Source organism: Procambarus clarkii, chromosome 60 (genome assembly GCF_040958095.1).
Source record: "Procambarus clarkii isolate CNS0578487 chromosome 60, FALCON_Pclarkii_2.0, whole genome shotgun sequence".
NCBI classification, from domain to species: domain Eukaryota; kingdom Metazoa; phylum Arthropoda; class Malacostraca; order Decapoda; family Cambaridae; genus Procambarus; species Procambarus clarkii.
Genome location: NC_091209.1, coordinates 12,841,744 through 12,854,243, shown reverse-complemented (window position 1 = coordinate 12,854,243; position 12,500 = coordinate 12,841,744). Strand labels below are relative to the sequence as shown.

General features: G+C 38.4%; 1 protein-coding gene across 3 annotated transcripts in view; it reads right to left on the bottom strand.

Annotated features, from left to right (window-relative positions):
• Nucleotides 1-11,385, bottom strand: part of LOC123766866 (uncharacterized) — a 29,002-nt gene extending 17,617 nt beyond the window's left edge. Inside the window, exons 1-2 of one of the 3 annotated variants that reach the window (XM_045756303.2) lie at nucleotides 10,843-11,384; nucleotides 2,815-6,094 (exon numbers count right to left, since the gene is read on the bottom strand). In XM_045756303.2, coding sequence (XP_045612259.2) covers nucleotides 4,411-6,084 — 1,674 coding nt within the window. In that variant the 5' untranslated portion in view covers nucleotides 6,085-6,094; nucleotides 10,843-11,384 and the 3' untranslated portion in view covers nucleotides 2,815-4,410. Of the gene's footprint in view, nucleotides 1-2,814; nucleotides 6,095-10,842 lie in introns of those variants that run through there. The other 2 variants (XM_045756304.2, XM_045756305.2) reach the window with 2 other exon arrangements.
• Between the last annotated feature and the right edge of the window lie 1,115 nt (nucleotides 11,386-12,500).

The following is a 12,500-nucleotide window of genomic DNA, read 5'->3' as shown; positions in this document are numbered from 1 at the left end:
CTGTTTCAGTGCAGCTCCCTCTTAGTAAAGTAACGTAAAGATGAAGTACTTAGTAAGTAAATTATTCTTTGCAAGATGCTGTCCAAGTCTTATACTTTGCAGAGAGGAACTGTCCGACTGATATGTAGACCAACTGATGGACAGTTCCGGAAAGATACTGTCCAAGACAGGTTCTGCTTAAACGATAGAGAAGATAAAAGCTGTAGACACGTCAAAAGGTATACTGAAGTTCTCAATTTATATACACTGCAGGAGCAGAATTTCCTTAATGGTAAAAAGTAGCTCAGATTTGGTTACCCTTTTACTTCACTTATAGAAAGTACCTCACGTGAATATGCAGTCGAGGAGTCACAATAACGTGGCTGAAATATCTGGACCAAATCACACACTAGAAAGTGAAGGGAATAAATAGTCAATAGTCCCTCACTGGTACAGTAATTTACCTATTTGTAGCACAAATATAGTGAGAGTCCAACGCAGATGATGCGAGTGACAAGTGTCCTTTCCTGGCGACCGCCTCTTAACGACTGATTGACATGTTCCGGTGCCTGGCGAGACACACCTTACCCCTGCGCCTCACTCTTCAACACCTCACACTTCTCCCACGTCACACTTCTCCTACGTCACACTTCTCCCACGTCACACTTCTCCCACGTCACACCTCTCCCACGTCACACTTCTCCCACGTCACACCTCTCCCACGTCACACCTCTCCCACGTCACACCTCTCCCTTGTATTGCAGTACAAATACATTTTTACCCCGTGTGAGTCGTGCCGCATTTTCCTCAGTAGAAATTATTAATATGAACGCAAGCCGCCAATCAGCAGTGGCGATGATCAGTGATAAATTAATAAGATCGTCAGTAAAAAATATTTAGTTGGTGCCAAGGAACAAAATTAACAGGATACTTATGCAGTGGCGACAGCTTGAAAATATATATTTTAGATACCAAGTATAGTAGTAAAAGTAGATGATGTCCTCGAGACAAATGGATAAAGTTGTAGGGCAGACCATTGGAGAATGGGAAGGCTCAGAGGAAGAGAAGTGGAGGAATGAAGGAGATGGGGAGGGGGGGGGGGAATACCCTGAAGAGGGGAAGGTTGAGACCCAGAGGAGGAATGGGGAAGACCCTGTAGAGGGAAGAGGTGAGACCCAGAGGAGGAAGGGGGGGAAGACCCATTGAAGGAGCAAAGAAAAGGGAGAAAGAAAGACTCAGGGGAGGAGAGGGAAGACCCACAGGATAGTGGGGGGGGGGTAAAACCCATCGCATGCTATGCATAATGCATTTTGTGTACATGGTATCTGCAGTATATTGTGCTCTGTGTACAACTTAGCCACAGTACTATGTAACAGCATTACCATATATAACCTGTATAATATTGAAATTGCCAAACTTGACAAAAAAAATCTGAGTCATGATCAGTAGGGATCTTAAGCCTGTAAATCAATATAGCAACGTTCAAAATAATTTAAGTAGGACACTGGAATCAATAACTAGAAACGTTAGCAATAATAAATTAAAAGAAGGATCAATATATAAACCGATAGGCGTATTCTGCTTCTCGGTGTATATACACTCTGACAATTTAAATATAGTCCTGGACTTTGTTCACGACTAAAGTATTTTTGTTGTTTGATCAGTCAGCATTTGTAGTGGCCTTAACACAGATAAATAATACATCGCATTTTGTTGCCAAAAATCTCCAATGCACAAAATGTGATGTATTATAAATCAGAGGCTCACAAACAACCTCTTATTTTTTTTACTTGTGGGTCCATCGATTAAAGGTGGATTTGGACAATTTAGTCAAGCCATTCTCAAGGTAAAACTACTCTAATGGCCGGCCGGTCGCCGGGGTAAACACTTTAGATATTTCTTTAGATATTTGTAATGGTCTGAAAGCATATTACAGCTCCGATAGTAGTCTACTGTAAATTGGCAATTGAACCTTTTTCCTAAACAGATAATTTGATCAAGTTATAACTTTGTTGTATTATAAATAGTTTGTTAATGATGTAAAAACCCTGTGTTTAACTAGTTTTCTTTGAATCGGTTTGAAGAATTCGTTTTTTTTTTTTTTGTAAATCAAATTCTAGGTGATATTCAAATAATTTTCGAATTTCATATTTCAAATGTTTGAGAATATTACACTATATTAACGTACCGTAACCTAATGAAGCTTAGCATAACCTAACCGTAACCTAACCATGGATAGGGAGTAGATAATAGCGCTAATAATGCAACCTGTCCTCTTAAAAATAACGTCACTTTTGGCCGTTTGCCCGTATGGCCGAAAGTGGACGTAATTTGAAAATGAAAAACATGAAAATAAATTTGGGATTTTTTTTTTCAACAACAGTAAGTTAAGGGTCCTCTGGTAGGTTAGGTGGGCAGGAAATTCTCATAAAGTTTCAAAACGTTATGAAAAACGTTAATTGAAAGTTTCCTCTCCTAACCTTTCCGAGTAAGCCGGACGACTCAAACAGAAAACGGGACAATACGTCACTTTCGTGAGTCGATTTCATTTCAAATTACGTCCACTTTTGGCCATAGCGCGCATACGAGCGAAAAGCGATGTTACTGTTAAGAGGGCGGGTTGGATTGACAGATAGGCTTAAGGCCTATCAACCTCTAGTTCACCTAGTTGTGTTTGCGGGGGTTGAGCTCTGGCTCTTTGGTCCCGCTGGAAGGTTATTGACTCAATAACTTGCTGACCAACCAGCAAGAATACTTTAGTCCTGAGCATAATCCAGGACTCCAGAAGCGGGTTACACCTCTAGACGCATATGGTCCTCGTGAGACAAACAGGCATTGATTTCTTTCTTTATTATGCACCCCATACCCATCCCGTGGGTGGTGGTGTAAAGGGTTACAGAGGCACATAATCGGTTCAGGAACTGAACCTTCTAGTTCGTTTAGCTAGGCAAATAATAATCTTTTGACGCTAATTACACAATTATTAATGTTATATACATGTACATATATAAATATATACGCATACACATTTTCAATCACCTATACAAATACACACATCAATAATCTTTTGTATCACAAGTGATTCAACAAGAGGCTCACAACAGTCACTATACAAGGCACTGTACATCTATGGTGAGTCACACAGTTACCTAAACCCCCACATTGCTGATCACAAGAGGTCCGGCAGATATGGCCAACACAGTTCAGCACTATACAAGCACGCGAGACCGATCACCAAATTTTATAGGATGATTTTTATATAATTTGCCCCAAAACACTGCGGCTTCAAAAGAAAAATAATAGAATCAGTTATTATCAATAATATTCCAAATATTATTATTTCCTCTGAACAGTGGTTGGCAGGTTTGGTTGTTGTTGTTGTTTAAAATTTGCTACTTGGAACAAAAAGTTCCAAGTAGCACGGGCTATGGTGAGCCCGTAGTGAATGATTGTGTAACAAGGTCCCCGTAACAGGCTTACAACCTGACGTAACAGGTTGTGACAAGGTTACAATCTGATGCTTTTCCTTGTTCCGCAGGACTTCTCACTTGGCACCATATAAGTTCTGCTGTTATTCTTGCTGGTATCAGTTACGGGCTCACCATAGCCCGTGCTACGTGGACATTTCGTTCTGAGTAGCTAAATCTAAAGCAACAACAACATTCTTGGTCACTCACTACGGGCTATTCACGCCCGTGCCACTTCTTGGGTGGCTTAATCTTCACCAATTATCAATCTTGCCCATTGTTGAGGAGGGTCGCGGCTTCGGACCAAAATATCCAGTCTACATTTGTTGTATTTTTTCTAAATAGCGGGTTATTATTACATAGTTCAATAGTACACATATTAGTGTACTATTGAACTTTTACTTTCATATATATATAGTTTAGGGTTAGTAAATGCTGCTAATCCCCTCGTTTGTCTCTGTACTTATGTCAGTCTGACATCGCTTACTGCCATCTCCGTTGGCCAGTTTCTTTCATCCCTCTCTCAGTGGGCGTCTCACCGTCAACCGGTCTCTTATCTATTCCCCTTTTTTCTCAGCTGGTCTCTTATCTATTCCCCTTTTTTCTCAGCTGGTTTCTTATCTATTCCCCTTTTTTCTCAGCTGGTCTCTTATCTATTTTTTCCCCTTTTTTCTCAGCTGGTCTCTATATATCATCCTCTTTCTCAGTTGGTCTGCTGCTATCATCCTCTTTCTCAGTTGGTCCGCTGCTATCATCCTCTTTCTCAGTTGGTCCGCTGCTATCATCCTCTTTCTCAGTTGGTCCGCTGCTGTCATCCTCTTTCTCAGTTGGTCCGCTGCTATCATCCTCTTTCTCAGTTGGTCCGCTGCTATCATCCTCTTTCTCAGTTGGTCCGCTGCTATTATCCTCTTTCTCAGTTGGTCCGCTGCTATCATCCTTCATTTATCCAGTTCGTCGTGTATATCTAGCTCATCATGGCGCAGTCTTTCACCTTCAGAGTCTTCAGGACCTCAACTTTGTGGACATTGTCTCTATGTTCCTCGAGCATTTCTTCTATAATAGATTCAGGATTCAGAGCCCTGCATCTCAGGCTCAGTTTAGATATATTTCTGCAATGCTTCACCAAATCCTCGACATCGGTTTCCAGATTATCCTTCAGAATGCCAAGGGCTTCTTCATCGTGCTGAATCTTTCGTGTTAATTTAAGTATCTCTTCCTTTAATTTATCATATCTTTTCTTCTCATATATATCAGTATGCGTTTCGTAAGTCTCAGTTGTTTTATACGGCTTTGTTTCCTTTTTGTGATCCTTTAGGTCATGATAGCAATTATTTTCACCACATATTCCATTCAGAGGAATGAGGCATTTTGGGTTTTCTCTGTATGTCCCAATTCCTTTGTGGATCCCAGTCACTACTGCAGCTGCTGCTCCTGTTGCTGCTCCTGCTACAACTCCTGCTTGTGATTTTACTGCTGCTGAGACAACTACTCCAGCTGCAGTTCCTGCGGCAACTGCTTCCCTAATAATCTTACCAATAGGTGGATTTTCGCATATATAACAAGTAGTTATTGGCTTACATAAATAACAGTTGTGGGCATGATGATTGTCTCCAATGTCATAGTTTTCTGGTTCCTTTATTAGTGTTATTTTTGTGTAGTTTATGCAGTTTTGTTTAATCTTCATATCTTGTAGCGAGGTCTTTTGTTGTCTGATTGTATTCTTCACAGTGGCTATTTGATCCACATTACGTAGCAGCGTTGCCTTTGTTTCCTCAAGGAGTGTCTTCAGTTGTAGAAGTTCTCTGGTTTGTTTGAGATTTACTGAAGAATTTTGTATCTCGTTAAAAAAGCTCGCATATTCTTTTTGAGTTCTCTTCCACTTGTACTGGACGTATGCATGTCTGGCAGAGTCGTCGTCATGTGGGGCATATAGAAGCTCGTTGTCAATTTTATACAAGTTAACGAACTGGATACCGGCGTGTTCCAACAACCCTTTAACCAATGGCTCGTCTGAAGCAAATGTAGCCAGAATTTGAGTTATGTTGGCAATATCTCCACTAAGGATTGAGGCATATTCCTTAAGCATTTCCATCTGCCAATTTGTATTCCTATTTTGATTTGCCTTAACCACTAAACCAAAGCAATTAAGGTCATTTATATGATAGCTGTTTGACAGGAAGAAACGTATTCTATTGCCTTGGATTTTCTTGTCATTTTCTCTAGTGTCTCCAAAGCCAGGCGTATCTATCAACATATAATTAGAGTTCCAAGCCATTCCCTCTTGATGGTAGACAATGTAGGCGGTGATATACTCTGTCTGGCTCTCTATTTGTCGCAAGCCATCATTCTCAATCTCATCTTTCAACTGAAACCTAAAATTATCTTCAAGCTGGACACCAAACAGATAGTTGACCATGGCATTGACAAGTTGGGTCTTGCCTGCGCCCGTCTCGCCTAACAGGAGAACTGCCTTGATGGGTTGGTTGTTCATCGGACCAATGGTCATCACGCGAATCTTGTTCTCGTCATCGTCATGGATAGTTTCAGAATTGATCTGGTAGGTTATAAGACCTTTCTCCTCGTGTACCTGAGTACAGCTGGAGGCTATGAAACTCTGCTTCGGCTGGCTGGTCTCCATTTTGCTGAACCTGGAAAAATATATATATCAAATAAAAAACGAAATTGGAATTAATTTTTTTCTAAACTTCAGTTTACATGCATTCATCATCATTCAATTAAGCCCATACACTGAAGAATGCTGGAATGAAGTAAAGTACATACTTTCTAGCATAATATAATTTTGAATTTAGTAATGACAAAATAATCATTAACTTTTGCTAACTTGTATTCACATTCACTCTGCCTCTGAAGATGTTGAAAGCTTCAACGAAACTCATCATTTAGCAGCTGGCCAAATTGTAAAATATAATCTGGAACGGTACTTTTAAAACTTCTTTCCCCAAGTGGAGTAAAAACTAGACAAATTATATCGAGAAGATTCATGCTAGAATCATTTGTCTAACCCTTTCAGTCATATTATCTTTTTCTTTCTTTATGTATATATGTACAAAAGTTCTTACATATAAAGCCTCTAACATGTATAGCGTTTCGGGCAGGTCCTTAATCTTAATTTTCCCTGGAATACAAGCCACCAAAACGTTTATAACAACCAGGTACCCATTCACTGCTGGGTGAACAGAGGCTACAGTTAAGGATTGGCGCCTATTCAATCCTCCCCGGCCAGGATACGAACCCAGGCAAAATTGCTGGCAAAGCGCGGGGCGAGTTTGTTACCACTGTGCCACGGGGCAATAAAACGTCCGCAAGAAAGATTGCTACAAAAATACCTACATGAAATAGAATATCTGTCTAAAGTTGAAGGCCGGATGCTTTGGGATAGTCTTACCCATCTTTCCAGTATGAATCATGGGGGGTATGGGAGTATCATAGGCCTGGCAGAGTCGCCCACGGTGCCACACTTTAAAAGACATTAGCATGTTTATCCACCCCTTAGGCAGTTTTTCTTGTCAAGTCTATAATATAGGTTGTTACACACAGAAATCACAATAGCGTGATGCATCAAATGAACAACTCCACAAGGGCCGTGACGAGGATTCGAACCTACATCCGAGAACATCCCAGATGCTGCCTTTATCTACTGAGCTACGACTTGGTCAAAAGAGTTGAAACCGAAGTTCTACTGAACTTTCTGGATCCTGCAGCCTCTCCGAGATACAAAACAGGGTTTTACACAACTCCCCCCTGCACTCGAGCTATGTCAGTAGGCCGTTCTCCCTCTTCGCCCTTTCAACTCTTCAACTCATTTGACCATGTCGTAGCTCAGTCGATAAAGGCAGCGTCTGGGATGTTTTCGGACGTAGGTTCGAATCCTCGTCACGGCCCTTGTGGATTTGTTCATTTTATATAGGTTGTATTTACCATATACTTAACAGTTCAGAGGATCGTTATATAAAATTTTCTGAGAGAAAGATGGGGAAGAGATGGAAGGAGAGAGGGAGAGGGCAAGAGAAGGGGAGAATGGTGAAGAGGAGGCAGGTGAGAGAAAGGGGAGAAAGGATGGAGAGAAGAGTAATAGATGTTGGAGGAGAAAGGGTGAGATGAGGAATATTGGGATTTTGGAAGAGGAGGGATTGGGGCTAGAGATGATGGAGATAGGAGATAGGGGTAAGAGAGGCCTGGGAGGGAGGTAGGCATTGGGAGAGAGAATGAAAGAGGTAGGGGGGGGGAGATAAGGGGAGGGAGAGGGAACAAATTGCGGAGATGGGGAGGGAAAAAAAAGATAAAATAGAGGAAGAAAAAATCAAGAAAAAAATAAAAGTAGAAACCAAATTGAAATATTCCTAGGTCTGGTATAGTACATATTTGTACTATATTAGACCTTAAATTGTGTGTGATAGGCCTAGGATGGTTAGGTTAGGTTTTATACATAAATACAAAACCTTTTCTGGTTTGTCCAAATTCAATAGTACCAAATTGATACTTTCTAATTGTGCATTATACTAATATGTATACGAGGGTCTACATCGCTACTATAAGTGCTATCTAAACAGATGGATGGGCTGATATATGAACACCGTTACCCACAGGCTAGAGTGTAGACGGGCCTATCGTTAAATCCTGGTTGGGCACCGGTTCATACAGCCTTTGTCTCTCTTGCTCTCTCTCTCTCTCTCTCTCTCTCTCTCTCTCTCTCTCTCTCTCTCTCTCTCTCTCTCTCTCTCTCTCTCTCTCTCTCTCTCTCTCTCTCTCTCTCTCTCTATATATATATATATATATATATATATATATATGTCGTACCTAGTAGCCAGAACTCACTTCTCAGCCTACTATTCAAGGCCCGATTTGCCTAATAAGCCAAGTTTTCCAGAATTAATATATTTACTATAATTTTTTTCTTATGAAATGATAAAGCAAACCTTTTCTCTATGTATGAGGTCAATTTTTTTTTATTGGAGTTAAAATTAACGTAGATATATGACCGAACCTAACCAACCCTACCTAACCTAACCTAACCTATATTTATAGGTAAGGTTAGGTTAGGTAGCCAAACAAAGCTAGGTTAGGTTAGGTTAGGTAGGTTAGGTAGACGAAAAAACATTAATTCATGAAAACTTGGCTTATTAGGCAAATCGGGCCTTGAATAGTAGGCTGAGAAGTGCGTTCTGGCTATTAGGTACGACATATATATATATATATATATATATATGTCGTACCTAGTAGCCAGAACTCACTTCTCAGCCTACTATTCAAGGCCCGATTTGCCTAATAAGCCAAGTTTTCCTGAATTAATATATTTACTATAATTTTTTTCTTATGAAATGATAAAGCAACCCTTTTCTCTATGTATGAGGTCAATTTTTTTTTATTGGAGTTAAAATTAACGTAGATATATGACCGAACCTAACCAACCCTACCTAACCTAACCTAACCTATATTTATAGGTAAGGTTAGGTTAGGTAGCCAAAAAAAGCTAGGTTAGGTTAGGTTAGGTAGGTTAGGTAGACGAAAAAACATTAATTCATGAAAACTTGGCTTATTAGGCAAATCGGGCCTTGAATAGTAGGCTGAGAAGTGCGTTCTGGCTATTAGGTACGACATATATATATATATATATATATATATATATATATATATATATATATATATATATATATATATATATATATATATATATATATATATATATATATATAATGTACCTAGTAGCCAGAACGTCGTACTCGGTCTGATATGCAAGGCCCGATTTGCCTAATAAGCCAAGTTTTCCTGAATTAATATATTTTTTCTAATTTTTTTCTTATAAAATGATAAAGCTACCCATTTCATTATGTATGAGGTCAATTTTTTTTTATTGGAGTTAAAATTAACGTAGATATATGACCGAACCTAACCAACCCTACCTAACCTAACCTAACCTATCTCTATCGGTTAGGTTAGGTTAGGTAGCAGAAAAAGTTAGGTTAGGTTAGGTAGGTTAGGTAGTCGAAAAAACATTAATTCATGAAAACTTGGCTTATTAGGCAAATTGGGCCATGCATAGTTGGCTGAGAAGTGCGTTCTGGCTATTAGGTACGACATTATATATATATATATATATATATATATATATATATATATATATATATATATATATATATATATATATATATATGTCGTACCTAATAGCCAGAACTCACTTCTCAGCCTACTATTCAAGGCCCGATTTGCCTAATAAGTCAAGTTTTCCTGAATTAATATATTTACTATAATTTTTTTCTTATGAAATGATAAAGCAACCCTTTTCTCTATGTATGAGGTCAATTTTTTTTTATTGGAGTTAAAATTAACGTAGATATATGACCGAACCTAACCAACCCTACCTAACCTAACCTAACCTATATTTATAGGTAAAGTTAGGTTAGGTAGCCAAAAAAAGCTAGGTTAGGTTAGGTTAGGTAGGTTAGGTAGACGAAAAAACATTAATTCATGAAAACTTGGCTTATTTGGCAAATCAGGCCTTGAATAGTAGGCTGAGAAGTGCGTTCTGGCTATTAGGTACGACATATATATATATATATATATATATATATATATATATATATATATATATATATATATATATATATATATATATGTCGTACCTAGTAGCCAGAACTCCCTTTTCAGCCTACTATGCAAGGCCCGATTTGCCTAATAAGCCAAGTTTTCATGAATTAATGTTTTTTCGTCTACCTAACCTACCTAACCTAACCTAACCTAGCTTTTTTTGGCTACCTAACCTAACCTTACCTATAAATATAGGTTAGGTTAGGTTAGGTAGGGTTGGTTAGGTTCGGTCATATATCTACGTTAATTTTAATTCCAATAAAAAAAAATTGACCTCATACATAGAGAAAAGGGTTGCTTTATCATTTCATAAGAAAAAAATTATAGTAAATATATTAATTCATGAAAACTTGGCTTATTAGGCAAATCGGGCCTTGAATTGTAGGCTGAGAAGTGAGTTCTGGCTACTAGGTACGACATATATATATATATATATATATATACATACAAATTATATCAACTGGTTGGTTATAGCCTAACCAAGGTTTTTACAGTCGACCCGACCACACGTGTGATCAAGTTAGTGCAGTTGTCCGGCCTAATACCTCTGTTAATTTAGCAGTAAATAGGTAGCTGGGAGATAGCCATCTGTTGTGGATTGCATGATGGGGAAGATCACTCGTAGGTCTAGCCCTAATAGGGAGGCCTTGAGTTCTAGTTTAATTCATTTATTATGCACCCCATACCCCTTTTGTGGGCGGTAAACCTAAAAGGCCTCCTCTTCCCGATAGTGGGAAGTGATAGTTAAGATCTGTAGCATAATGAGCAATCCTAGTATGGGTAAACTTACCTTGAATATAAGAGGCGGTACACTTAACACAGGTAAAGCAAGTTCCACACTAAACACTTGAAAACAAAGAGTAGACTATCTTGACTCGTCTAGGATGGACAGGACTGGTTCGCGTGTGCTCGCAAATACCTTCGTATTTCACCGTACTGTTCTTTTACTTATTACTGGATTATATTCGAAAACAGGCGATATAATTTGTAATAATTATAATTATAATTTGTAATAATTATAATTCTTGTATTACTATATTATTATATCAGCGACGCACGCTATCCTGGATTTGTTTATCGAGAGATGTAATCCACGCATCACTACACTTATGTTTTTCAAGTAGTTCCAGAAACATTAATTTTCTTCAATTTTATCAGACCGAATTCAGACTTACTGGTTTGTCAGGACTTAAGTATACCAAATGGATGTTAGGATAGCTGTTGTAGAAGCCTCGGGAACCTTGCAGAGATAGATAAATGTTCTCTAGTCTATAGACACACCGATCGCAGCGAGAAACGTTTCGCTCTAACGGTAATGTCTGGTGGAGTTGCCATCTCGTTCCTAACTGAAAATTTTACTATGTAATCAGTACCTTGCGTCATAGTGAACAACGTAAATTAGAATTGTCAAATAAGAAATTAAATCCAGAAACAAATATTAAAACGTGGTAAGAGTGTAATTATTGTTACTTACATACAGTATATAAAACAAATGTGGAGGAGCTGGCAACACCCACACTGAGGCGATCCGTGACGTAATTGCGGCTGGTCACGTGACTGGTGTTTACTTATTTATATATATATATATATATATATATATATATATATATATATATATATATATATATATATATATATATAATATAAGAAGGTACATTGGGATTGTGAGGATACATAGGATAGTAATTACAATCTTGTAAAGCCACTAGTACGCGCAGCGTCCTATTATTGGTCCATGTTTTGCATTCCAACGTCCTGCAGCCTGTCTGGTGTGTTTTGAAAGCTGGTAAGAGGGCACGAGGAAGCCAACGTGGAAAAATATTGTAAATATAGTAGGCGGTATGTGAGAGGGAATAGTGGATGGTGGTAGGAATTGAAGGAGACTCAGGGAATGAGGAAGTAGGCTCAGGAACCTGTACACAAGTTGACTGACATTTGAGAGGCGGGACCAGAGAGCCGAAGCTCAACCCCCGCAAGCACAACTGGGTGAGTACAGAGAGATCGGAGTACACATGTCACTATCAGTATACTATTCTCGAGGTTATTGAAGATATAAAAGTTATCCCGTAATACGAGAAAATCATTAAAGAAAACTGCTTCCAGTTTTGACTAGAGAACGTGCCTTATATGCCAAACTTATCTAACTTGTGTTCCATTGTCTTGGACTGAAATATACTTCTTTGCAATACAGTGCACTTGAATTAAGTCATCACAAATGCGTATAATTCATCCTTGTTTTGGGGAAGTTGTAGCCCAGAAAACTACTGAAGACATGAGGCTAAAATATGGTTTCCTGAACCTTTTAAACATTATAAAGGTTCAGGTTTCCTGAACCTTTTAAACAAGTATATACACACACACGTTTATATATATATAAACAAGTATATATATATATATATATATATATATATATATATATATATATATATATATATATATATAATGACA